Below are 24,947 nucleotides of genomic sequence, written 5' to 3'. Positions count from 1 at the left end.
GTGTTTCCACACACATACACAGGTGCATTAAAAAGAGAATCAAAAGGTCTTTAAATATATCCCTCAGTAATAAAAGCAAACTTTTGCAACAAATTTATTCAGGAAAATATGGAAATTTTGAGAGCAGATTTCTGACACTCCATCACCTCCCAGCAGGTAAGACAAACCCATTTGGAAAATACACAAGCTGCTCTGTAAACCTCTGCTGAAATATGCAGAGCTGGGAGCGTGCAGGAGGATTCACAGCAGTCACCTGCAGGCAGGCAAATACTGCCCTGTCACAGCCACTGCCACTCCAACATTACAATTTCTGCTGTTCCAGGCCTGTGTTTTACTGGCTTTGAACACATCTGTGCAAGTCAGTGTTACAGGTTCCCTCTTCCCAGTGCACACCTGGTGGGAAGGCTGCTGTTCAAAGCATTATTCTTTAACATTTGTCCATCCCCAAACCCTGTCCCAAGGCAAATGAGGAGGAGAGGAGAGAGACAGAGCCAGCAAGTGACACAGAAGCCCTTGGCTACACTGCCCTTGGCTTCTTCAGTGCACGACTCAAAATCCTCACTTGGGTAATAAGCACAGAGGCAGCTTCTGAGAGAACGAATTTAAGAGGCATTAAGCCTCCTTGCTGATATAATATTAAATTTCTTACAAACTCTAATAAAATTTTGTTATACCTGGGGTTTTTTTGTTTAACAATCTCATCACAAGAGCAGACTGAAGTTCTTCACTGATCCAAACATGCATCCAAAAAGCCCACTGAGATGTTGGAAACACATCACTACAGCAGAGATAGTTTTTCTTTCTACAAGATTAATTATGTTTAACAAGTCTCAAGTACTAAGATTAGAAACAAGTATAAATTGCAATATTTAACTTCACTTGCACTATTGCTGCTTCCTATGCATTGATTGGTGCTGTATGTCTTTATTTTGTTTACTGATATACACACAGAGATACAAACAAATATGTATTTATCACTAAAAGCATCAGCAATGCTAACACAGCCTGCAGCCCACTGCATCCACCAGCACAGTAATGAACAGAAGTGTTTGCCTGCTTGTTAATTAGAAGAGAAATACAGATTTCATAATAAATAGGGCCTGCAAAAGCTTGGAATTAAAGTGGGTTTTCTTTTGGGTTTTTTGTTTGTTTCAGTGTTTGTTTGGGGTTTTTGGGAATAACATTAAAGAGAGTTCTCATTCTCTTTTAAGGAAGTTTGGGAGGGTAAAATCTGGCGTCAATTGTGCAAAGAATGGAAAATACAGGTAAGTTCCAGCCACCTGCTGAATCAACAATCTGTGAACACTGGAGTAAGGTGTGAAGAACTGGAGGTAGTAATCATGCAATAAAAATTTCACTGGGTTGAAAGAAAAATTATACAAATACTGAGCAAACCAGAAGAGTTACTGAGGGTAATACCTTGCAGTACAGCTGAAATGACAGAACTGCATCTCTAGGGTTATTTGCAAAACACTTTTGTGTCCTCTCCTGTCTCCACCCCAACCATTTCAGAGATATTACCCAACTGACATTTTTATTTCAAAGATGGAGTTGTCTGACCATGGACAACCTTATTTTCTACAATGCTGTATGTACAGCATCTCAGCCAACAGAGGATATTTTCTTGCCTGTAAGGCTGAAGTAGAACCATGGCACAAATAAACAACATAACCTGCAACAAACCAATGTAAACAAGAAAAAAAAAAAGCAGGAAAAAAAGTAGATACCAAGGAAAGCAGCACACAAGGTTAACACATACTCAATATTTAATACTGAAGATCTGACAGTACATTATAGTGCATACTGTCACTAGCACAGAGTCACAACATTCCAGACTCTGGATCAGAATCAACCTTTCAAAGGAGCTGACGTATCTATGTGGTGCTGGATCCACTCAAGGTACTGACTAATTTTGGTGTAGACTCCAAATTTCTCCCTTCTTCCACAGCCTTCACCCCAGCTCACCAGCCCTATCAAGAACCAAGTATCCTTATATCTAGTGAACATAGGGCCCCCGCTGTCCCCACGGCAGGAATCTTTCCTGTCTCCCAGGCTCCCAGCACACAGCATGTTGTCAGAGATATGGGAGCTCATGGCCCGGGCGCACTCGTTGCGGGGCACGATGGGGATTTCGATGTACCTGAGGAAGGCAGCGAAGGTGTGGTTACGCTCGCTCATGCTGCCCCAGCCCGTCACCACCACCTGCTTCCCGCTCCTCATCAGCTCCTGCTCTGCCAGGTTGCGGGTGGGAAGGCAGATTGGGAGCGCGTATTTGTAATACATCACATGCTCAGCCAAGTGCAGCATGGCTATGTCATTATCTGAGGTCTTCTTGGTGTAATTTTCGTGGATCACCCATTTATCAATCCAAATGGTTTGCTCATCTGCCTCAGGACGGAAATGGAATTTACCTGGAAGAGCAAGCAAGATGACAGATGCTGTCAAAGCTTCCTTTACTTTGAAAGACATCTGCAAGATCCAAAAGCATTTGGATTACACTGGGTGTTAGGACTGCACTCCATGTTTTTACTCCTCTTTGTTGCAATACAACTGTTTATGTCATAAGTTAACAGTGTTCTTAACAGATGGACAAATCTCTAAACTTTTCATATTTTCAGAAATCATGAATATCTATAGAGATCTAGAGCTCTGGTCATCAGCTGAGAAACCAAATTGCTCTGTGGTGTTCATATTTCAGTACACTTGTGCAATGTGAGTGAGGAGGAAAACAACCTTCTTGGAGCCAGCATTCAAAGCTGGGAGAGCAAGCACACCACAAAACAGGACATGTACAACAGGACATGAGCTTTACACCACGTAGCCAGGGCCTGAATAGCTGAATGTCAGTTTTTGTAAGATAAAGTTGACAGGTAAGACTGTCAGGTAAGACTATTCCTTTCTGAAATCTTACATCTGTATTTTAAGGAATTTTTCACTTCTTAAGACTCCCCAGTTGCTATTTTTGCTACATCATCATGGCTACTTCATGGGCCAAGCAGTTATGGAACAGCAAGCAAGAATCTATGTTGAAAAGGGCCAGAAATGTAAGAAGGCATTCGTGACACACTGCAATAGGAAAGGCAGAGCTAGGTTTTCTGCCAGGCTGTCAATGAGGTCTTGCAAGTGTTTTTTCTGTAAGGAGCATCTCCAAGCATAGGGACTTACAAGGCACAGTAGTTACAGAAATATATTCTCAAAAGATCTCTTAAACCCAGCTTTGGATCTTGGTCTTCCAGACCATTTATTTCTGAGTCTCTCTTCTTGCTCCTCTGCAGACAGACAATGGACAGTTCACAGTGGCTGGAGCAGACAGCTGAAACTGCTCTGATGTCTTGTACTGAGTGGCACCTCATGGGTTTGCTAGTATTGAGCCAACAAGCACAAGCCAGTTTTTCTCTCCTATCACAATCTCTTTGCAGTGTTTGCAGCACCCCTAAGGCAGCCTGAAGCCACTGTGGCTGGGGGCTGGCTTTATTCCTGCCTTCACTGATACAAACTCTGCTTTAGGCCTCAGAAATAACTCTGGACTCAAGCACTGTCAGACCATCTCCTCTGAGGGAGGCAGAGTGGCTGTGCAGGAACACATTTGCTGTGGGTACATGCTCTGTACACCAGCACAGCCACCAGCTGTCTCCATCCTGAGGCACCCACCAACCCATGGGTGACACCTTTGGCACTGCAGTGACAGACTCCCTCACTGCCAGGGGGACGCCCTTTAATTTCTGGTGGGTTATCCACCCCCAGAGTTTGCAACTTCAAAAATCCTGGATGTACACCTGGAGGTACTGAACCCAGAGGCTGTGGAAACACATTGAGTTCCTTCTACACAATAAGGACCATCATAATCCTTGCTGCTGACATAAAAATATTAACTGTGAAGGCAGAAACACGATTTTAAATTAAGTCATTACATCCACCTATCTGCTCTGTCTTGGAGTTCTGAACACACTTCTGGATGCTCTTGGGCTTGTGATGCAGGAACAAGAGCCAGAAACAGAAATATTGTGTTATTCTCAAATCCATCTTCCAAAACTACTCTTAGAACTAACTTTCTATTTCAGACACTAAAGCACATGAGTGCTGCGACAAGACTTCTCCCAAGCTGAGTGTAACTCAGATGCAAGTTTCCCCTCCAGTTTTGCTCCTGTGGATGGCAAGCTGCAGTGAGACAAGTCCAGAAGGGTGTGGGGTATCCCAGCCTGACAGACACAGGTTGAGTAGCACCTGTGCAGGCTCAGTACATTTCCCTGGCTGTCCACATGGATATGGCAATGTCTTCATCCAAAACTCTCCTCCTTGTCACTCACAGACGTCTCCAGGTTTTTCTGATGAGAACTGCTTTTGTGGTGACAGAAGTCTCTCTGTGAAAAGGTGAATATTCTGGCACTAAGAGGACCCAAGGCTAGATCACACACTTTTCAATTCATTCTTTATGTTGGATGTACATAAACTTGTTGTCTCTGCTCTCAAGCATCTGCACAGCCACAGTGTGTATGGAACATGCACACAGACATCTATTTTTAAGGCTATATACACAAACAATATATTGGCTGGACTCTCTACAAATACTGAGAATAATCTATCCTTTCACTAATGGAAAGCAAGCAGTTGAGCTGTTATGCCTCAGCACCAATGCTAGATAGAAAACATTGTTAAAAAAAAATCTAAGTGCAAATGAAACGCTAATTATCTTTGCCTGTCAATTCAGGAGAAGCACTTACTTGACACAGTGACATTTTCTCATGCTCCAGAGCAGCAGAGCAAGTAAAGGCAGTGTTGCCATTCTGCAGCACCTCTCCAGTGAAACATTCTTAAATAACAGTGTTTAAATACATGAAAAGGCAGGAAGAGACCCTGTGACGTTCTCCTTCTGGGATCAAGACTTTTTTTTCAGTATTGGGATGGTCTCAAATATTTTCATCACCAGAAAAACAGAGGCAGAAGAGACCAAGACTTTCTACTTTACACACCAGCAGCAGTGCTCAGTAGACATCAGCTTACTTCCAGAGCGAGGCTCAAATAGCTCACATGAAATCAGATTTTTACTAAACTTTGTTTTAAGCTAAGGTGCATATTAAATACTGCCTAGACAGACCACTCCTACAGCCAAGGACTTTTGTCTTCAGAACCTGCCAGTCTTTTTCCTGAGATGATAAATGTTAGGAAATAAACATTTATATTTAAAAAGCACAGGGACAGGTGATTTTCCATACCAAGTTTAACTCTGAACCCCTCGTTATCCTCAAGGCAGTGTGCTGCTGTTAGGACCCAAGCTGGATGGATGAGAACACCCCCACAGAGAAACATCCCTTTGGTATTTTGCAGCATAATCTGAAACAAGACAAGGGAGGTGTGACACTGCATGGAGCACAGCTCACAGAATACTGTACTCATTCTTCTTAGGTGCTGCCAAATACCCAGACTTATCAAGCACCAAAGCATGTCACATTCACTGAAGCCAAAGCTCTACAGAGGGACAAAAGCTCTATAAATAGTGTCTCTGTGAAATACCTACAAAAAAGTTTTGTATGTCCTTCCTCAATGAGGGCTGGCTTCATCCAAATCAGCATGGGGTGATGCTGGTCACTGCAAAGAAGCACTTTGTACTCAAAGCTTTGAAATACAGAGCACAAATGAGGGGTGTGTCCCACACCAGAGACCGTGCATCATCTCAGGCTGCAGCTCTCATGCTGTGGTGTAATAGGCCCATTAATATCAAAGGGAACCAGGCCCTCATTATTTGCATTCATTAGTTCCATGGTAAGCTCTGTGAGGTCTCCCTTTTTTTTGCAATAAGCCAACCTGCCATGGCATATTTTGCTGATTAAGTCTGCTAACTTGAATTTATGACAGACAAGGCTTATAAGAAAGGGCAGGAAGATCACCTCCCACTGGAAGGCTGTTGCAGGAGCTGAAGCACACATCACACACCATGAGTTCCCCAGGATGGAGCAACAGAGCAGATGATTGCCATCACCATCTTCTCTCTTGGTGGTGTTGGCATATTCAGGTCAAAAGCTTGGCAACAGCAACAAGGTCAAGAATTCTCACAGATATTAAATTATTTTTTCCTGCTACTCCAACCTTTGGGATGCTTTTGAAAAAGCAAAGGGAATCTTAACTTCATATGACACCATCAGTAACAACGCAAGAGCCTTTCTGGAGCAGAGAGGGAGGCAGAGCAGTTCAGGAAGAGCCTGAACTATTTGTGGCAAAGAATCACCTTCTCCTTACCTGCCAAGGGCTGCCTCCCCTTCTCCCAACTGTTCCACCAATGAGCCGAATATTGAAGTCTGCTTTGGCTTCAATGTAGTCCAACTTGACTCTTCCACAGGGGAACTCCACTGCAGAAAATGCAGAGAATTCACTAGCCCAGGTCACCCAATCCTCTTTTTAGAGGATTTCCTCTGTCTAACCTAGGCAATATTGTTGAGAGGCTTCATGGAAGTCCCTCAGTGCTTGGCAGAGGAGGCAGTCTCCTCACTCCCCTTTATGTTTCCCTGAGAGAAACATGGATAAAGGGCCATAAAGTGGGAGCTGGGAAATGCAGGCAGGAGTTACTCTTCATGGAATAGATGTTTTGAAAATGAGTACAAAGTGCACTGCAGACAAATCTCCCCTAAAACTCTTTTGCATCATCCTGAATAATCCTATGTCAAAGCTGGACTGCAAACATCCTGCTCTTACCTACAGGCTCACACGTGGTGTGGTCATCCTTGAGCCGATACCCTGATGCACAGCTGCACAAGCGATGCTGCTCAGCAGGGTCCTCCCTGCAGAAATGTTCACAGCCCCCATTCTCCATGGAACAGTTGCTGTATTTGACCTCTGTGGGAAAAACAAGAGACGTGGAGTTGGGAAGTCAGGGTCACAGAAAGGTAAGGTGGCAAAGTGACATCATGCTTCAAGTGGGTAACAGCTATCAATGGATTTGGAATGACAGTTGTGGGCTTCAATGACACTCAGGCCCCTAGACAGCAAACAGACCTAGGTCCAGAATCAGGGAGTGGGGAGATGGAGGAAACAAATTACAGTACACTGGAGAACAGAAAATGCCCTATTACTGTGTGCCAAGTCCCACAGTGAAAGCTGTTGATGATACATGACATACAATGCTCATCCCTAAATATGCTATCCACTTTTGTCCAAGGAAGGAACTGTCACAGTGATAAAATATTCGCAGTGGATTGGGTTTTCCTCCATATTTAAAAACCCTACCATAATCCCCAATTCTAAAGTAAACCCCTGCTTCACAGAGTTATTTCCAGTATTGTCCAAAATTTAGATAACTCATACCTCTAAAATTATCCTATGGTAATACAAAGTTAATTTTGCTTTAGATAAGCACAGATAAACCTCTTACCACATCAAGAAGCAAGAGAGAAATCACATTAGTAAAGAAAGTAGTAAAGAAAGAATATGCCATGCAATGACTGAAGTGTCCATCCCTATCACACAGAGATCCCTGTCACAAAGCATGTTATTTTATAGTGGATTAAATGCAGTGTTACCATAATTGCACAAAACCCCCTCCCAGCCTTTGTTACAGATGCAGCAAAATTTTCCAATACTGTCCTTGCAGATCCCGTTGAAACAAGGATTGTGCTCACACTGATCTCCATCTGAAACAGAGGTAGGAAAACTCAGCTGCTGAACCATACAGAGCTCACAGATCAAACATCAGCACAAACAGACCCTCCCCAGACTCCCAAGTATCAGCCATGTTTCTGGCACTCAATGGTGACACCTCTGCAGCAGAGACAGGGTCACCTGTTTGGGTTCTCAATTCCCTCTGCAGAGTGAGTGGAGTGGGCAGAAGGGGAGGAAAGAGTAAAGCCTGAAGCGGGCAGGGCAGCAGCAGGTTACTGCTGGACCACGTCAGGCATGGTTAGAGCATCAAACCATTTTTCACCAATTCCTTAACTCTGGGAAGATGACTGATGATAGGTACAGGTGCACCTCAAGTGTTTTAGGAAGGCTGCTTGTATGATAGAACAGGAAAACATCCTCTGCACACCCCTTATGAGAGAGAATGAGAATTTAAATCAGTATATGACACATGGCAGGAGGAAGGCTGAGTACTAGTAACTCCTGAGGAAGCACAGAGAAGTGATGAGGAAAATCTTTACTTACCTACATACTTGCTCCAAAATTCTAGCTGTGGAGAAACGAAACTTGTATTAAAGCAAGAAAACCATTTTTCACAAGTGAGGGATTTTAAGTGTTTTGTGGTCTTGGCCAACAGAACACAGCACTTTGTCAGTAACATCGGTCTCATTCTTCTTGGCAGTGTAGTGACTGGCACTATGAACCAAGAAAACCAGCCAGTGACTCTCCTGCAGTCCTGTACTAAACACAGACTCCCCATCTCTGCTTGCAGGCTATTTTCTTGGCACTTACTGCCAGGTAAGTCACCTGAGCTCACTTGAGCCCAGTTAGACAAAACACAGGCATTCTAAGGACAGCCCCTCTCTCCTCTGGGATCTGAGGGACAGCAAGGACTGCATAACCCTATGCTTTGAGCCTACTCTGCTAAAAACAGCAACGCAACAATTGCGTGTAGAAAGGGGCAGGAATCACCAGACAGTAAACATAGTGTCCAATTCAAAATAGGAGTTTGCAGAAGGAGAGAAAAAATATAGTGATAGAGAAATGTTTGTCAGGCATAACAGGAAGACTTGGGAGATACACTGAAAAGCAGCCAGGACTGATGAATGGACAACAAAGGGGAAAGACTGGAAGTACTAGGAAAAACTTAGTAGCAGCAAGAATAGCCAAATGGAGTCAAGCAAGGATTCTAATTAACTGTCTAGGACCTAAACCTCACCAGGCGGGCCAGGTGGGACATGCTTGAGTAGCCAAGCTTTGTGGCCCATTGAGGGTAACTTGACAATCACTGTAACACAGTGACACTCAAAACCACGCCTACAGCTAAGGAGTCAGGAAAGAGCAGTGTTCAGTACTGACAGCATGATCTCCTGTGCCCTGGATTGCAATATTTTAAGAAAATCTTTGATTGACTAAGTTATCTTATCCTTAAAAAAAAAAAACCAACTTACTGTTGCTTCCCTGGTTTCAAATATCTCACTGGCCTCCTCAAAGTCACAGAGCTCTTCAACACACTCACGCTCCACAGAGCCTGGCTTGAGCTCCTCCAGGAAAGTGTTTGACCGCTTCTGGATTCTCAGGACTTTGTTTGCATCTTTACTGCTGTAAAATACTGCAAGCAAAAAGGTGAGAGCAGAAGTGGAATAAAGAGCTGGCTGAAAACTCACAGTGGTGCTTCCCAAAGGACACTTATGAGAGCAAGAGCCTCTCTCCAGTACAGCAAGAGAGGCTGCCCTAGACACCATGTGCTGTCTGTGCTGTGCTGCAGAAGCAAGCTCCAGCCTCTGCCCTGTGGTACTCTGACATCTCATGGGGCTCAGCAGGGCTCTGACCAGGCAGCTGCCATGGCCCCAGCACTGTCTGTCAACCTCTGCTAAAGGAAGTCAACCCCCTCCAGTGGGAATGATTCCAGCCACCCCCTCTAACAGAGGAGCAGGACATGAAACTGCAGTGACTGGGAAGGGTTGAAGGCCATCTCTCAAAAGAATGCTTACTGGAGGTGCAGCAGCCCCAGGAAGAGCAGGCAGCCAGCAGCAGCCCCACAGTGAGGAGCTTCCACATCTTGCAGCAGGAGTCACCTGAGGAGGAGAAGGCAGGTGTCAAGAAGAGCACATTGCCGAGTGACAAGCCCCTGCTGCAGACAGCTCCCACCCATCCAGCTCAGCCAGGTCACTCACTTTTCAGAGCCGCTTCTCTTCTCTTGTCTGCTGCGCCCTGTCTGACCCCAGCTCTGGAGCAGCTGTTCACTAGGGTCCCTCCAGACTGGTTTGCTCATTCCCTTTAACACATCAGCAGATCTCCCAGAAAACTTCTGGCCTGTCCCAACACCCTCCCCTTGTCACTGGACATTTTTCACAAGTTTCATGCTCCATTAAAGCAAGTTGTACTTGGAAATCTCAAAGGATACAATACTTTTGAAGCACTTACTGCTTTATTCAGTGGGAATCAGCGTGATCTGTTCTTCCTCCATGAGCTCTGCTGGAACTTAGTTAATCCATAACTTCAGATATTTACTCTTTGGAATGACATGAAGTGCTTTCTTTTCAGTTGTTAAACAAACAGTGCTCAGGGAGAGCTTGACCATTTACCTACACACAGGGAAAAAGTAAAACAGCTGAGGCACCCACTCCGCCTTTCTCAAACCGTTTTCTCCTTTTGATTCTCTGGTGAGCAGAAACGGTTATATATAATTTGCAAGTGTACATACCTAGTGCTGCAGTCTCTTGAGAGATCCTGCCCTCTTCTCACAGCACACAACCACTCAAAAGAGACACATACTGCAATTTTAAAATCCTCTCACTTCACTTTCTCATCAAAGTTTCCACCACAAAACAACAAAGGGAACTAACCCCCACTGACAGCCATGAGCAGACACCAGATGCTTGTACCAGCATATTGCATCTTCTGGTGTCCTGGGTTAGCTCTCATCAGAACAAAGTATTCTATCGAATTCTGAACACTAAGCATCCCCCATCCTTTTCAGAAATTTTCTTGCATTGGAGGTGGTAAGAACCAGCATGTCCAAGTTCTCTGCAAACAGCGTCTGCAGGGCACCTCTGTGAGCCATGCAGCAGAATTCCAGAATCACTAAGGTTGGAAAAAACCTCCAAGACCATCGAGTCTAACCTGTGACCAAATCCCCACCTTGTCACCCAGCCCAGAGCACTGAGTGCCCCATCCAGTCGTTCCTTGAACATCTCCAGTAATGGAAACTCCAAACCTCTCTGGGCAGCCCCTTCCAATGCCCGACCGCCCTTTGCAGGAAGAAATTCTTCCTGATGTTGAAGATATGGCATCTTCATGCAAACTACCTGTGCACCCAGGAGTCCTCTGGGGTCCTTCACCAGGAAAAGTGCCACCAGAGGTTAGGGAAAGATGGGCCCCCCCCCAGCATCTCAGCTCACATCCTGTGACACTGATTATGAGTTATAAACTTTTATTTCCTTTTTTTCCCCTCACAAATTTGGCCATGGACTTTCTTGAAAAGAAGTTCTCTTTAACTGCAGTTCATCTGTTTGGGACTTCAGCTAAAAAGACTGCTGCATCCATATCCCAGCTGGGGAAGATGTGTGCACTACAAAGCTCTGCTGGTATGTTCTTTATCCTCACTTCAGCCATTCAACAAGAAAACTTCAACTGAGATTAATGACAACAGGTTTTTGCTGCAAATTGAGTTTATGAAACACATCTGAAGACAGGAAATGTAAAACAGGAAATGTTAATAGAAATACAGGTAATACCCTGTATTACATGTATTATTCATATTTGTAGCTGACCTGGCTATTTGCTACCGTGTAGGTTACGTGGTTTTGAATATGTCTGGTTCTAAGATTTGGTATAGTCTCAGAAATAAGATTGGAAATTCAGGACATGCACACCAGCTGCCAACCTCAAACATGCAAACCAATGTGTCAGTCTCCTAAAAACATCCTTTTTTTTTTTTTTTTAATCCCTGTACTGATACTCAGCAAGAATTAACTTACTTTTTCATGATACCTTTTCTTTTGAGGGCTTGGTTTTCTTGTTTTCTCCTGCCACTGAAGTGAAGAAATAAGTATTTTAAAAGCCAGCACTTGGGCTCTCAGGTGATCTTATGACTTCAGGTGCAGGGGATTGAAGAAAAAGATGGTTCAGGTACTTCAAGTTTTGCATGCCAGGGAACCAATTTCAATCTAAAAAAAAAATCACAAATCACAGTGCTGGGCTGTTTTCTACTTCAGTTTCATTTAAAAAAATAGGATTTTTCTAAGGAGGGCTTAGAACAGGGTAAAAAGGAGAAAGAGAAACCTCACAAGAGAATGGCAAGACAGAAGCTCCAAAAATTTAAATTAGCACTGTGGAGACTTCTGATTCAGTGTGTTATGAACAGGCATTAATAATTGAAGAAACCACCTCCTTGAAGTAAAAAAAGGCATCATGGATGTTTCAGCTTTCACAGCTGAAAGATACTCCCGCTTGCAGCTTCAAGGGACAGAGCACACCAGAGTGTTTACACACCCCTGTGTGTAAAGAAAGGCAAAAGCTCTGCTTTTGCCTTTCTACAGCAAAGCTTCAGGCAAATTCTCAAATGTGTTCTTGGCCTTTAGCCTCTTAGCCAGGAGCACCAAATTGCTCCTCTCAAATTTTTCTAAATTGAAATTAAAAATGTAAATTTCTGAAAATTAAATAAATTATAGACATATGTAAATTTTTATAAAGAAGGAAACTGAAGTGGCAAAAAAAAAATCACAAAAATCAAATCCTACAGCTCTTCAGCAGTCATCCTGTGCAGCATGCATCAGTGCTTCCTATTTCATAGCTTTTAATTTGCAACAATATGAACAATTCACTGAGTAATAAAAGCACCAAGCCTACTTCCTACGTGAACACTGGAGCCTCTACCTGCCAGAACTCGATCAGAGTCTTCCTCTTATCCCAAGTCCTGTGTTACAGAAACACAGTGTTCTGTGAGCCATCATCTCTCCCTGTGAACTGTCTGAAACAAGACAGCTCCAAACAGGCATTAAAGGGGGAAAGACAGGCTCATACACACAGCACCAGACAAACAGACTGCACTTACTTCCTTAGGAAACCCAAGCTGAAGTATCAGTCTCCTCAGGTCGCTCTTCTGAAAAGGTCCTTGGAGTCCAAGGTTTTGCACAGTTCAGAGGAGCACTGGAACATGTGCCAGAAAGGCAAGAACACCTCTCCATGGAGAGCCTGCTGGGAAGTGCTGCTGTGAATCCAGTTTGCAACCTGGGAACAAGAGGAATTCAACAACCTGTGCAGATATCGAATTCATCCCAGCCTGTTACTTCCCTGGTTGGGATCTGCTCACACCTGGGAATGCTGCTGGGGCTGCAGTTCTGTACAGCCTCTGCAAAGAGAAAGACCATCACCTTGCTCCAACTCCTGCTCTAGAGCAGCCCATCAGTGCAAACCAAACTGCTCATGGAGGAGGACATGAGGGCCGAGGCCATCCCCTTCCCTGCTCCCATGAAGAAAAGCCATAGGCCAAAACTGGCTTGCATTTTACCATGAAGTCAACCAAAGGAGTCTTCTAGGTCATATGCACACTGCCTCAGCTCCTCCTTGCATGTGAAGAAAAACACTCCCAGGCCACTGGGTAAATGCAAAATGCTAGAACTCTTCAGACAGAAGTTGCTGGAGAACTGCCATGACTCTTTTTAGCTGTTATCAATGTGGAATGTCACTTTCCAGTCAGTCTCAGGACCTTTTCATTCTGCCCACATGAGAATTAAACACCTCAAGCTACTCCAGTCCCAGCTAGGGGGAGCACAGTTATTCACACTTTTGTATTTAAACTCACTGGTAGAGATCTTCACAGCACACCTTCCTCCCAACCCTGAGATCCATTCGGTAGTTAAATCAAACCAAGAGAATGTCAGCCCTGGGAAGGAGGTCTGACATTCTGAAATGACACACTGAGTGGGGCAGTAAGATTTTTGCTATTAGCTTCTGCCACATTATTAAAAAAAAAGACCAAAATGAATTAACCTGTATGAGAGGAGTAAGAATATCTTCTGTCTCTGCTGTTGCTTTCTTTGCATGTTTTCTATAGTGCCACTTAAAGCAGAGACTGACACTCAGGGTCTGATGCATGTGTGAGTAAACACAGTAGTTCTAATTTTCTTCTCATTCTGGCTCCAGGTAACCAATGAAAAATCGTAAAATGAAATTTTTACCATTTTCATCATGCAAGAGTATGTAACATCAGAATGATGCTCCTGTTCCAGACACTGTTAGTTCTGTTTAACTATCATGTACAAAGATGTTATTCACACAGAAAACATTCATTACCATTTTAACTTACTTTCCACCCACTTTGCAACAGTACTGTAGAACTCTACAACCATCCTCTCAATTTAAATAAATCTGCTGGAAGTTTCCTATCAGCATCTTATGAACACACCAGTCTGTACAAACAGAAGAGAAAGCTTGTCACAATCCACTCTATGGACTGCTCACCCAAACACGCCAAATTTTTTTGTTTCAAGTTTACAGGTGTCATTTATGGCACTCAGTTTCCACATTCCATGAGAAAACTCACTTCTCCCACATTTCTGTAAATGCATTTTCACTTATTCAAGTCACTGTACGTATTGCCTGCAATAAATGGAATACACAGAGGCCCAGGTGCAGGAGAGAACAACTGCTCCTGTCTCATCCTGGCACCGTAGCACCATGGCCAGGAACAGCCACCTGAGGAGAGGTAACCAACACAGCCCTGCTGAGTGTGACAGTGCTCCCACCGAGCTGTGGGCTTGCTGCCAGCAGAGCTCTGATCAGGATGAGCACCAGTAGAAGCACCACATTTAAAACATCTTTTGTTCACTACACGACATAGCTAAAAAAATGAAACTACCTGATGTCTTCTACTCCATGCCAATTAAACCGACACAAAAAACGCTACAAAATTAGTCTACAACACTTACATTTACCGTTTCACTCCTCTCTAAGGAAAAGCTCTGAACTTCTGATGTAAGCCAGGATAAAACCATTTAATCACAGCACAGGTTTTTATTAGCTGGTTCCCACCTGATGGGCACAGCAGCCCTCTCACAACAAAATCAGCAACAGAAAATCCTTACTGGAAGCTCAGAAACATGTTTACTTTATATACAAGAAAAACATATTTACAACAAGTAAACTATGTACAAAAAAACCCCAAGAGACATTTCCATGGTAATCACTGTATAAATTAACAAAATAAATAGGAGGGAAGCAGGTCCCATTCTTAAGGCACAAAACCTTCTTCCCAAGACTGTACAGGGATTCACTTGCTTCCCGATGCTTTTGACAGGATCGCAGGAATGGTGGGGAGACCCCTGAGGAACAACGGTCGGTGGACAATGATACAGACATGCAGCCACTGCTGACAGTTGTAGAAAAACATCATTTTTCATACTTTCCTTTTTTTTTTACAGTACACACATCTTAAGATACAAAATATGTCTTGTAAACAGTCTGTTTTATAAATCACATCGCTATTATGCACATTTTTAAATAACACTAAAACAATGATTGAAGCTTTCCATACGATCTGGGTGCAGAAGCAGATGTAGCACGGGCACTGAAGGCCTCAGCAGGGCTGGAGGCTCCCAGGTGCCAGGCCAGCACCTCCAGGCACCCAGTGGCACAGCTCCCCTTGGCCACTGTGCTGGCTCCTGCCAACATCCCACAAGGTACAAAAGAGAGGCTGTACCAGCCCTCCCGAGGCAGCCCAGGGCAGGGCACTGCTAACAGCCAAGCCTCCCTCCAGTCTCCACTGCACACAATCTCACTTAGCCCCAGCCATCATTCCAGAATCTGCCATTAAATATCCCAGATGTTGCCAGAATGTGAGAGAATGGACTGAAGCGTCTTCCAAGCAGGAGAAACCCCATGCCCAGCTCACTGCAGCCACTGCCAGGGGTGAGGGGTGTGAACAGAAGGTGCCACATGGCTTTCACAGGATTTGCATTTCTTCAGGGACTAAACACCTGTGTGATATGTGCAGCTCTAGCTTCTCTCAGGCTGGTGCTCCTGAGACTGCCGGACAGTCTCTTTTTGGCAAAGCAGCATTTTTTACTGTCTTTCCTGAGTTTTTCTCCCACAAAAAAAAATTATCAGATGTCAGAAGAGAAACTCAGAATAGGCCAGGAGTTCTACCTGGCTCCCTGCTTTGCAGATAGAGCTCACTGATGTTCAACACAAATTGTCTTCATCTATTCACAAAAATCTCGCCAATAAAAATCTGCACTGTTCCCAGTGAAACACACAGAACTACAACCCTTTGGGCTTTCTTAGATCTAAACCTTAATAAATATCCAAAGGCACTCAGGTTAAATGTGGATCCCATTTTCTAGGTCTCAGAAGAAGGAAGAACTCCCTTGCTGCCTCGGATAAATAAGGCAGGAATACAGTGGCTGTCAACCCATTGACAGATAAGCATGTGCACAAAAAGGATCTGAAGGCATTGACACAGATCAGAAAAGCAAAAGAAACGAAGATGCATCTGTGCAGGCCTCATCACTCATGCAAATGGCTAGTGGCTATCAGGTCTTGATAGATATGGCATGAACTAAGGAACACACCTGAATGTAAAAACTCTTTGGATTCCTCTGTTGCTCTGGGCAGGAAGAGTAGAGAGGAGCTGTTTCAATGAAAGCAAGAATTTAATCCCTCAAGGATTATGCAAGGCAAGAGCTTATTGTTTATGCATCTTTAACCATGAGGTTGCTGGGGAAAGTCCACAGAACAGCTCCTTCACTGAATATAGGAACAAACACAGATCTCACCTGTTCTCCAGAGTGATCACCTGCCTCACCCCCTGCTGCACTCTCCTGGGAAGGCACATGGATGTCCCAGCCACGCACAATTCTGGGATAAACAGTGGGATGCATACACTGTGAGGTCACTGCACACCACCACTGGGGATGGCTGCATCCTGGGGGTCTCCTGAGGAGACTTCTCATTTTCATCCAGATGCTGCTCTGTGCCTCAACAAGCAAGTGGGACATTAAAATATGCTTGCAATTCTTACCTGATACTTCAGGAATTCAATAGGGTTAGAGGGAGTCTGTACTGATAAATAATAAACACAGCTATGGAAGTAATTGCCAACATATACATAGGAGAAATACATTCAGGGCAAGGCTGGACATATTTCCTGCTCAGGCCCCACAGTATTTATACTGTGTTTCTAGCTGGATCAAGCACTTATAATCTTCTTTCACCTTCTCATGAGTTTTAACACAAACCCTGACACTCGCCAGGCTGCAAGGAGACACATGGGTGAATGTGTCTGGTTAGAACAGACAGACAGTCAGAACAATCCTTGGTGAAATACTAGGGAATTCAATGGAGTTTGCCCAGCTGAAACAAAATCAGCCCAGAGCCTTTATAAGCTGACAAATCTTTACTTGCTAACTTGACTGATTGTTATTAGACTAGAGAAGTGATATCAGTTTGATAAAAATCCTTACAAGTAAAAAAAGAATGATGTCCTCAGCAAATCATCTTTTATGCCACTGTGTATGTGGGCTTTTCTGTCTGCAGCCATAGTCAGACAGGTGCCACTCTGTAATAATAATAAAAAAATTAAATACATACACAGAAAATTACAGAGTAATTAATAATTTCTGCTGTCTCTCAAGTTTTACAGCACTGACTGTTGCCAAATTCCCTTTGCAGTGATAAAAATGGTGATATAACTATGCATGCTGGTCCTGGGCTTTAACAGCCACCCAACTGAGGTCAGCCATCTAGAAACTCTGATTCAGAGGCACTAATTTTTCCATGCTCCACTGTTGCTGGTACCAAAAGCAATTTATCAACATATTCCAGTTTTCATTATAATGCTCATTTGCTTGGTAACAATCCTCCTCCTCTCAGTGCTCTTACAGGAGCCCCAATGTTTGCAGCACAAGGAATCTTTTAGGGGTACATCCCAGGAGAACTGAGCTACTCTAATCTTTTGTATCACCCTGGAGTGAAGGAGCAAGGCAGCAAGAAAGAGAAGCAAGGTGGAAAAGCTACTGAAACCTAGACAGGTGAAAAGATACAAGTACTAGACTTAAATAACATATTTTGTGACAGAAATAGTTTTCTACACTGCAAGGTGAAGTAAAGCAACAGCTCTCATGTTTGTGGCCACAGAAGTGGTACTAAACAGGTAGGAAGCTACATCTGGCCATTGCCAGTCATGCTGCTTTCTCCTCCAAGATGAAGCAAGTTGTCCTGTACCTCCATTCTTGTGCAGCACCAACAGCTCATTAGCTTTCCTCTCCCTTTTATCTGATCTTCCAAAGATGAATCCAGAAGAAGGAATGTCAGAGCTGATCTCCTGTAACTATTTGGTTCTCCAGATTCTCTTTTCTTACTACCAAGAATTTCTGAACAATTGTCTGTGATGACTAGCGCCACATTTTTTGTGAAAACCTAAAGGTTGTACCAATGCCCCTGGCTGGTAGAGGAGAGCAGGCCCAGCAGAAGGCTCTGCCAGCTGGTGCAAACCCCGTCTGAAGTACATGCACTGTTTGTTGCAAAAGTATGAGTGAATGAGAATCACTTGATATTCATTGGAAGAGGTCTGAACCGGCTTTGAATTTCGGATGCAAATTACACACAACTACAGATGCATTAAAAAGGGAATAGTAAGATCAAAGGAGAGGTTTTGTCCCACTTAAATATGCTAAATACAAGTGTGACACATGGATGAGCAGGAAAGTTTTGGGTCTGAAATGACTGTCAGATGCTCCTGAATTAAGACTGGCCAATATATCTTTTGCCCTGAATGATTCTACTGTGATGAAGTTATCCAGTAAAGGTATCTGTGTTGCAGTTCTCAGGAGTCCTGCACTGTCCCTGGAACCAGAACTTCCCACAACACAGGACATGGCTCTTCAAACAGTGAGTGAGCTCTCTCCAGGAGGCTCTGCCAACCGCAGAGGAAGTGCCTTCTCCAAAGGATGCAGCCATACCCCACAGGAAAAAAGTAGCACCATGCTTGGTTGATATGAGCTCTGAACAGCTAAAATTTGGCTGTTCAGCAGAGACAGTTGTGAGCACATCTGCTTTGTGAGGTGACTGCTGTGCAGTTAGGGAGAATGGTAGACACAGGCTGTGAAAACAGAGGCTAAGCCTCGCTGGCAGGAGTACTCCGGCTCAGCTCCTTGATCCCGTGCAGTATCCTCTTCATGTGACCCACTTTGGTCACACCCAGGTCCTGGAAGAAAAAAGAAAACCTTACACTAAGAGAAAGGCAGAAGGAAACTCCAGGTGGCCAAGCAACAGTTACAAACTAGTCAGCCAGTTACAAAAAGAGGAGGAAACCAACCACAAAAAATCCAAACCTGAGGGTTATGTACAGAGCCTCAAACCACATGTCAAAAAGTTACAAAGGAATGCAGAGTGGGCACAGAGCAATGCACAGAAACAACTGCAGACTGTTAGCCAGAAACACAAATTGTTTTGGCTGTCAAAGGCTGTGAGAAGAGAAAGAGCACACAGATGTCAAGGACCAGTCTAGAAGCCAAAACATGCAGAAGGAACTAACCAGTCACATCTGATAGATGGGTACCATGCAACAAACACAGGCTGTAGGTGGATGACATGCAGAGGGGTCAGTTACACAGGTTACAGCAAACCTCACCATGGGAAGATGGTAAAAATTATAAATAAAGGTTCAAGGGGCATCAAACAAATGCCACAAATTACTTCAAAAAAACTTGTCTTTTCCTGCTCTATGCAAGTCACCAGAATGATGACACAAGGCTCTTGCACATGCAAAGAGCCACCACTTTCAATTTCTCTCAGTAGAAACAACGTCTCCTGGTGAGGAGATAAAAAGTTGTGCAACGTGACTACTGAGCCCTCTTAAAAAAGATCCTCTCCATCCATAAGCCTCATCAAAGTGCACAATCACTTTTTCTTGTAACAAAGAAGCATGATGATCCATTTGTCCAGTCACTGCACAGTAAGAACCAAATGTTCCCAATCACAGCACCTTCTGCAAAGATGGTACAGTAGCTGAGAAAAACTTCCATCATTAAAATCAGAGACTCTCAAGAGCACTACTGGCAATCTGTGTGCTGGACTGTATCACGTCTCCAGCAAGCTGTGGCAGAACGGGACAGCTGGTCCCTCAACCAACTCTTCTACATCCCTGCTCTTAAAAACCAGGTGACCCCAAACGGTGAGAAAATACAATGAGGCCGTAGTGAACCTGTTCATCTTGCCAAGGCACCTGGAATGAACAGCAGGCAGCCCACTTCCAAGCACATTCAGCACAGGAGGTCATGCAGATGCAGCTGGCTATTTCTCATGAGCCGACCGTGAAAGTACCTTGAGGTCCCTCCGTTCAAGGTGCAGGAGCTCAGAGCCCCGGACGTCATGGCGGATGAAGATATCCTTATACTCACAAAGACTGAGGTGCTCAAGCCACGCCGCAACCTCCTCCGTTCCCCAGAGGTGAACTGTTAGAGATGGAAAAGCAGGAGTGCATTGAGTACCCAGAATCCCAGGAGACAGGGAGAGATGAGGACACCACAGCACTCAGTGCCAAAGGAGGAGGGTAAGCAGGATCACAGCCTCTAAGGGGAGGGCAGCACAACCTTCAATCTCGAATGAAGGAGGTAGGGCAAAAAAAGGTAAGAGATGTTCTCTTAAGAAGAGCCTGCTGCAGTACAGCCAGGAGGAAGTGCGTATTTGTTTTGATGAGATGACATATCTTTTGATAGGGATAACTTTTTTCAAGTTTACCCCCATGTTTAAGAAGAGTACATACATTGTGTAAATTCTGCGTACAAAACAAGAGATTCATAAAATATATGATGGAGAATCACAGCACTTATTTGCACATTATTATGTACAACCACTTGCATTCAGGAAACAAAATGGCAACCTCTCTCCCCCTTGTCTGAGGGAGAGAGGAAGAGTTTAGACTTCCACTTTCTTGCAGTCTCTAAATAAGAGAATAATGAATTTCCAAGTTTTGGAAGGCAGTGAATGAACACCAGCCTATCAGACAGGAGACTGTACCCACAACTCCATGGCAGAGGACAGGACCCAAGAGCCAACAGAACAGGTCATACTTCTGAATTTTGGAAGAAAGCCTTCATAAGGAGAGCATAAACCAAAAATCAGCTAGACCAATTTAGAGAGAAAGTGTCTTGAATGGTAATTTGTTGATTCATGGCCAGTTTTTATCTACTGACCAATAGGATTAAAGGTCAGGAAACATCTGTGGTGATGCTGATTCCCAGCCAATTAGACATGAAACTTGATTAAAGTCTGAAGGTGAATCAATGAGAAAAATATAATTTACTGTATCACAGAGAATAAGCAATGAAAAGACTGGAGGTACGCGGACTTGGGCCCCGCAATCATTTTTATACTTAAAATGCCGAAATCCTCAAATTCACTTCCCTAAGCACCCTCTGAAATATCTGTGAAAATCTGTACAGTGCAGGGAAGAATTCTTCAGAGGGTACCTCCTGTTCCTGCTCAGGAATGCTGGCATGGTACAGGGGGACCATGACTCAGAAGGGAGCAATAAGCTATTTGCCACATGAAAAAGACTGACTAGACCTGCAAGAAGAGGCAGATGCAGGTGAAACAGAAGGAGAGGATGTGTGAGGAAACAGACCGAGAACAGGTAGTGGTGTGACCATACTGATGTGACAAAAAGACACAATGAATGAGCAGACTTGGTACCCGGCAATCCCATGCTACTGTGAGTTTCCTTATTTTTGTTGTTCTTCTCCTTTTTAAACTTGGTCACCAGGCGGAATTTGCCACTGCGGCTGCGTTTAGAATAATCCAGCATCTGGTTCTGCAAGAACAGAAAGGGAAAATCAAGCACATATAAACTGATTAGAATGGACTAAGAGCAACAAGCACTGTCAAGCTCAGCTCCATGATCTCGTAAAGAAAGGGAAAAAAAAAAACCTAAACTCATTCTGACCAAGACACAAAAGGAAGCAGAGAAAGTTGATCCCATGTTAGGCAAGGGACCTTGGCAGGAAATTACTTTCTTTAGCCCTAGGGAGTCAAGTTTCTTTCTTAATAATTTTTTCTCAGTCATATAGTAACAGGAAATCAAACACAGAGAGCCAACTAGGGAAAAAGGGAACAGCTAGGGAAAAATAGCCTTGGTCCTCCTCACCTCTTCATCACAGGGCTCCATAAGTTGCCACAGCCAAGGGATGTCTGCCAGTTTCCTCAGCTGGAGGTCCATGTCTGCCAGGGCTGCCTGGAGCTGCTCCTTCTGTGGAGGATCTAATTGCTGGATCAGGAATAGAAGAATGGAAGAGTTAAAAGCCTCATGGTAAAACACACAGCCAGACCCTTGCCTTGAAACTCCTAGCTAACAAAGCAGTTCCTTTGAAAGGAAGTGCAGAGCAGGTACTCTTCAGACCAAATTAACAATTCTTATATTTTCTGAGCTCCAAGCTCCACAGCACACCCATGTAGCAAAATTTTCTGTAGCAAATGATTCCTGGATGATAACATCTAAACTGACCTAGAGAGTCCAAGACCAGCAAAATGCTAGGCCAAGGCAACAGGAGGAGGGGAAGTGAGGCTGTTTTTTCCTCCTGCTTTGTGCTCCTTACCAGTGCCATCTTGCCTGCCAGCAGCAGCTCTGTCTCATTGTGCAGGGCTTTGACATTATTCACCATCTCTACAACAAGGCTGCAGTTCAGACCCTGCAGGGAAGCAATTAATGTACAAGTTAAGCTTGGAAGTGCACAGGTCTGAGCAGTCAAAAGGAAGAAGTCTTAGACTAGCAAGCCTACTTTCGGTCAGCTAGAATGGAAAACCAAGAGCTCTGGAGCAAGGACAAAATGGGAGATGCCAAGTGAGTGCAGTACCTCTGTAGACTTGGATTTAGCGTAGACTTTGTCCATAGACTTGGAGCTGGCATTGACAGCATGGGCAAGCTCCTGTTCCATGTCCTGATAGGACTGAGCTATTTCCCGAATGCTAAAGAGAGAATTACAGATTGCATCAGCATATCACATTGCATATGTTCAAATCAGGAGATCTCTCCTGACTGGGTATCCCATTTAAACACCCACCCAAGTGATAAGCCAAGCCAGGATCAGGGCAGGGGCACAGCTTCTGGCAAAGCAGCACAGTTCTCCTGCCACAATGAGCATGCACAGGCAAGGAAATGCAGCTCTCTCAGAGGCACAACATGTTCAATTCTGCACACAAACTTGGATCAGTTTGAAATACAACCCAGACATTTTAGTATGAGCAGAGTGATGTGAAAGGCAGCTGCACTTACAGCAACTTTCTCTAATGACTCTGGGAACTTTCTCTCAGAAGCCCAACAGAATGCCTGACTAAAGGATGGGCAGGTAAGCATACATTCTGGGCACTGTACAAAAATTTCTGCTAGGCATCAGGGTTACAACACCTAGGCTGTCATCTGAGCTCCTTGAGAGGCTTTTGTTTCTTTTCTGAAAAAACTACTTTATATTCAAAGGCAATAGACTCTTTCAGGATTAAAGGATCCATGTTTGCTCATGAAAGTAACATATTTTGTTCAAAATGGCCTAAGAAAGCTTATTCAGCTTTAGTCCTTGTTTAGCTGGGACACTGAACAATAAATGATGCTACTCTCAGTGACATGGACCAGCAATGTATGTAGCAGGTAAGATTGAACAGGAACACCTCCAGAAACAGGAAGCAGGACAAGAATTTCAGGCACTAAAGGAGGCTCTATTCACCAAAAGCAAGTTGAGTCACCTGTGGATCAGAGCACCTGCAGCTTGACCAAACTGGATGATCTGGGTGGACTCTTCTTCAGACATGATCTCTGGTTGCAGGGAGAAAGAGGAGGGTCGTGACAACTCACACTTCTGTTTGTCCTCCCAAGACTTCAGGGTGCTCTCAAACGCCTAAAAACACAGCAAGAGAACAATAAGGTACCTTGTAAAACTCCTATAAAAACTCAGTTAATGTGCCTATGCCTGTAAAACATATAGATGTGGTACAGGCACTTTTCACTGCAGGGCCCAGCAGTTAAGTTGCTTATAACTTTGCTAGGTAGCTGGCTGGGATAAAGTTTTCCATGCCACATGCTTGCCTTGACTGAATTTCTGCCTATGCATAGTTTTAGTCAAAATTACTGGGCAGTTCTGAGGGCCAGACTAAAGAAAATCCAACAATTCCCTACTGGTGGCAGCCTTTTCTTTAAGCAGCTGTATCACCTTTACACCTCAGTATTACTGTGACACTTCAGAGCATGAAATTAAAAATGTTCAAGGCTCCTCCTTCTCTGGAAGTAAATTGGGCTTCCCTAGGAACTGGTGGGCCAAGCATCTGAACTCAGAGCTAGGACCTGACACATTTGAAACCTTACTGATATTCCTGGGGGCAGAAGGTAGTGGTGTAGGAAGAAGAAAAAGAGATCCAATGCAGAAGGATTGATATTGAATATGGTGAGAATTAAAATTATGGAGCCCTGTGGTAAAGCACTCCCTTCCCCTACTGCCCCTGATACTGGAAAACCAGGCTCTGTCAGCTCAGTGCAAGCTACCTGCTGATCTCACTCTTGCTGATGACTCTTTAGTGGTCCAGATGAGGCCAAACAAATAAGGGAATTTGAGTTTTTCCATCTTCAGTTTAGGAAACTATATATCCCAAATCACATTTGAAAAATGTTACCAAAGGTAGAGGGTCACATGCATGAAGTTCCCTTCAACTGAATAGGACGTTTGCTCTGTGAAAGAAGGGGCATGCAAGACCTTTTAAAGGTCTTTAAAAGGACAGCAGGAAAAACAAGGGTAAGTTGAGAAAAAGTTGAGTGTGCAACTGCAAAACTGGAACCTCTTCCTCAGTGGCAATCCCATGACTGCAAGACCAAGTTTGTAGGCAATTAGGAATGGACTGGCACAATCATAGCTATGGTTTCTGATGGCCCAACACATAGCACACTCACAAGGGTCCTCTCTATCTCTTGTGCTTCATGTTACCTTTCCCACCATGCCCACACATAGGTTGCCTCTCCTTTTTTCCCTCCCTTTACCTTTACAGCAGCAATCCTGTCTCTCTTGCTCTCTGTGCTATCTCCTTCAGTCACTCTCCCTCCAAGTGTCAGTGTGATGCTGCAGAAGCTCTCTTACCCGCCACAAAAGACTGTGTGCACTACTCCTGTCTCCTCTCCACAACATTCACATCAGAGCTGATAGGACACTCTTTGAACTCAAAAGAGGACAGATTCAGCAAGGAAGCAACAAGGAAGGATTTTATACGATGAGGGGGATGAAACACTGGCACAGGTTGCCCGGAGAAGTAGTGGATGCCCCATCTCTGGCAACATTTAGACCACAGGCTGGATGGGGCTT

General features: G+C 44.1%; 2 protein-coding genes across 2 annotated transcripts in view; both read right to left on the bottom strand.

Annotated features, from left to right (window-relative positions):
- Positions 1–1,748: 1,748 nt before the first annotated feature.
- Positions 1,749–17,973, bottom strand: PROC (protein C, inactivator of coagulation factors Va and VIIIa). Its single transcript, XM_041467556.1, has 13 exons — positions 17,836–17,973; positions 13,922–14,024; positions 12,668–12,843; positions 11,592–11,780; positions 10,036–10,196; positions 9,603–9,686; positions 9,060–9,220; positions 8,134–8,158; positions 7,512–7,622; positions 6,688–6,828; positions 6,235–6,344; positions 5,214–5,331; positions 1,749–2,411 (listed from the first exon to the last, which is right to left on the bottom strand). Exons 6-13 carry the CDS (start codon positions 9,667–9,669, stop codon positions 1,849–1,851), a joined length of 1,296 nt encoding a protein of 431 aa, XP_041323490.1. The 5' UTR covers positions 9,670–9,686; positions 10,036–10,196; positions 11,592–11,780; positions 12,668–12,843; positions 13,922–14,024; positions 17,836–17,973; the 3' UTR covers positions 1,749–1,848.
- Positions 17,974–18,503: 530 nt separating this feature from the next.
- DGKD (diacylglycerol kinase delta) overlaps positions 18,504–24,947 on the bottom strand; it is a 53,978-nt gene continuing 47,534 nt past the window's right edge. Inside the window, exons 24-30 of the mRNA XM_041467551.1 lie at positions 23,347–23,498; positions 22,464–22,575; positions 22,206–22,298; positions 21,758–21,877; positions 21,307–21,424; positions 19,936–20,066; positions 18,504–18,817 (exon numbers count right to left, since the gene is read on the bottom strand). Of these exons, the coding sequence (XP_041323485.1) occupies positions 18,728–18,817; positions 19,936–20,066; positions 21,307–21,424; positions 21,758–21,877; positions 22,206–22,298; positions 22,464–22,575; positions 23,347–23,498 (816 nt within the window). The 3' untranslated portion in view covers positions 18,504–18,727. The remainder of the gene's footprint in view (positions 18,818–19,935; positions 20,067–21,306; positions 21,425–21,757; positions 21,878–22,205; positions 22,299–22,463; positions 22,576–23,346; positions 23,499–24,947) is intronic.

The sequence above is a fragment of the Pyrgilauda ruficollis genome, unplaced genomic scaffold (assembly GCF_017590135.1).
Source record: "Pyrgilauda ruficollis isolate IOZ18807 unplaced genomic scaffold, ASM1759013v1 scaffold209, whole genome shotgun sequence".
NCBI classification, from domain to species: Eukaryota; Metazoa; Chordata; class Aves; order Passeriformes; family Passeridae; genus Pyrgilauda; species Pyrgilauda ruficollis.
This window is presented reverse-complemented; position numbering and strand designations above follow the sequence as displayed.

What these genes read in the sequence shown, in the direction of transcription:
- PROC (XM_041467556.1), bottom strand. Translation starts at nt 9,669, where the DNA reads ATGTGGAAGCTCCTCACTGTGGGGCTGCTGCTGGCTGCCTGCTCTTCC. An exon ending in CTGGGGCTGCTGCACCTCCA is followed by an intron (nt 9,221 to 9,602) that starts GTAAGCATTCTT and finishes TTTTGCTTGCAG; the next exon opens with TATTTTACAGCAGTAAAGAT. An exon ending in GGGGAGGCAGCCCTTGGCAG is followed by an intron (nt 5,332 to 6,234) that starts GTAAGGAGAAGG and finishes GTCTTGTTTCAG; the next exon opens with ATTATGCTGCAAAATACCAA.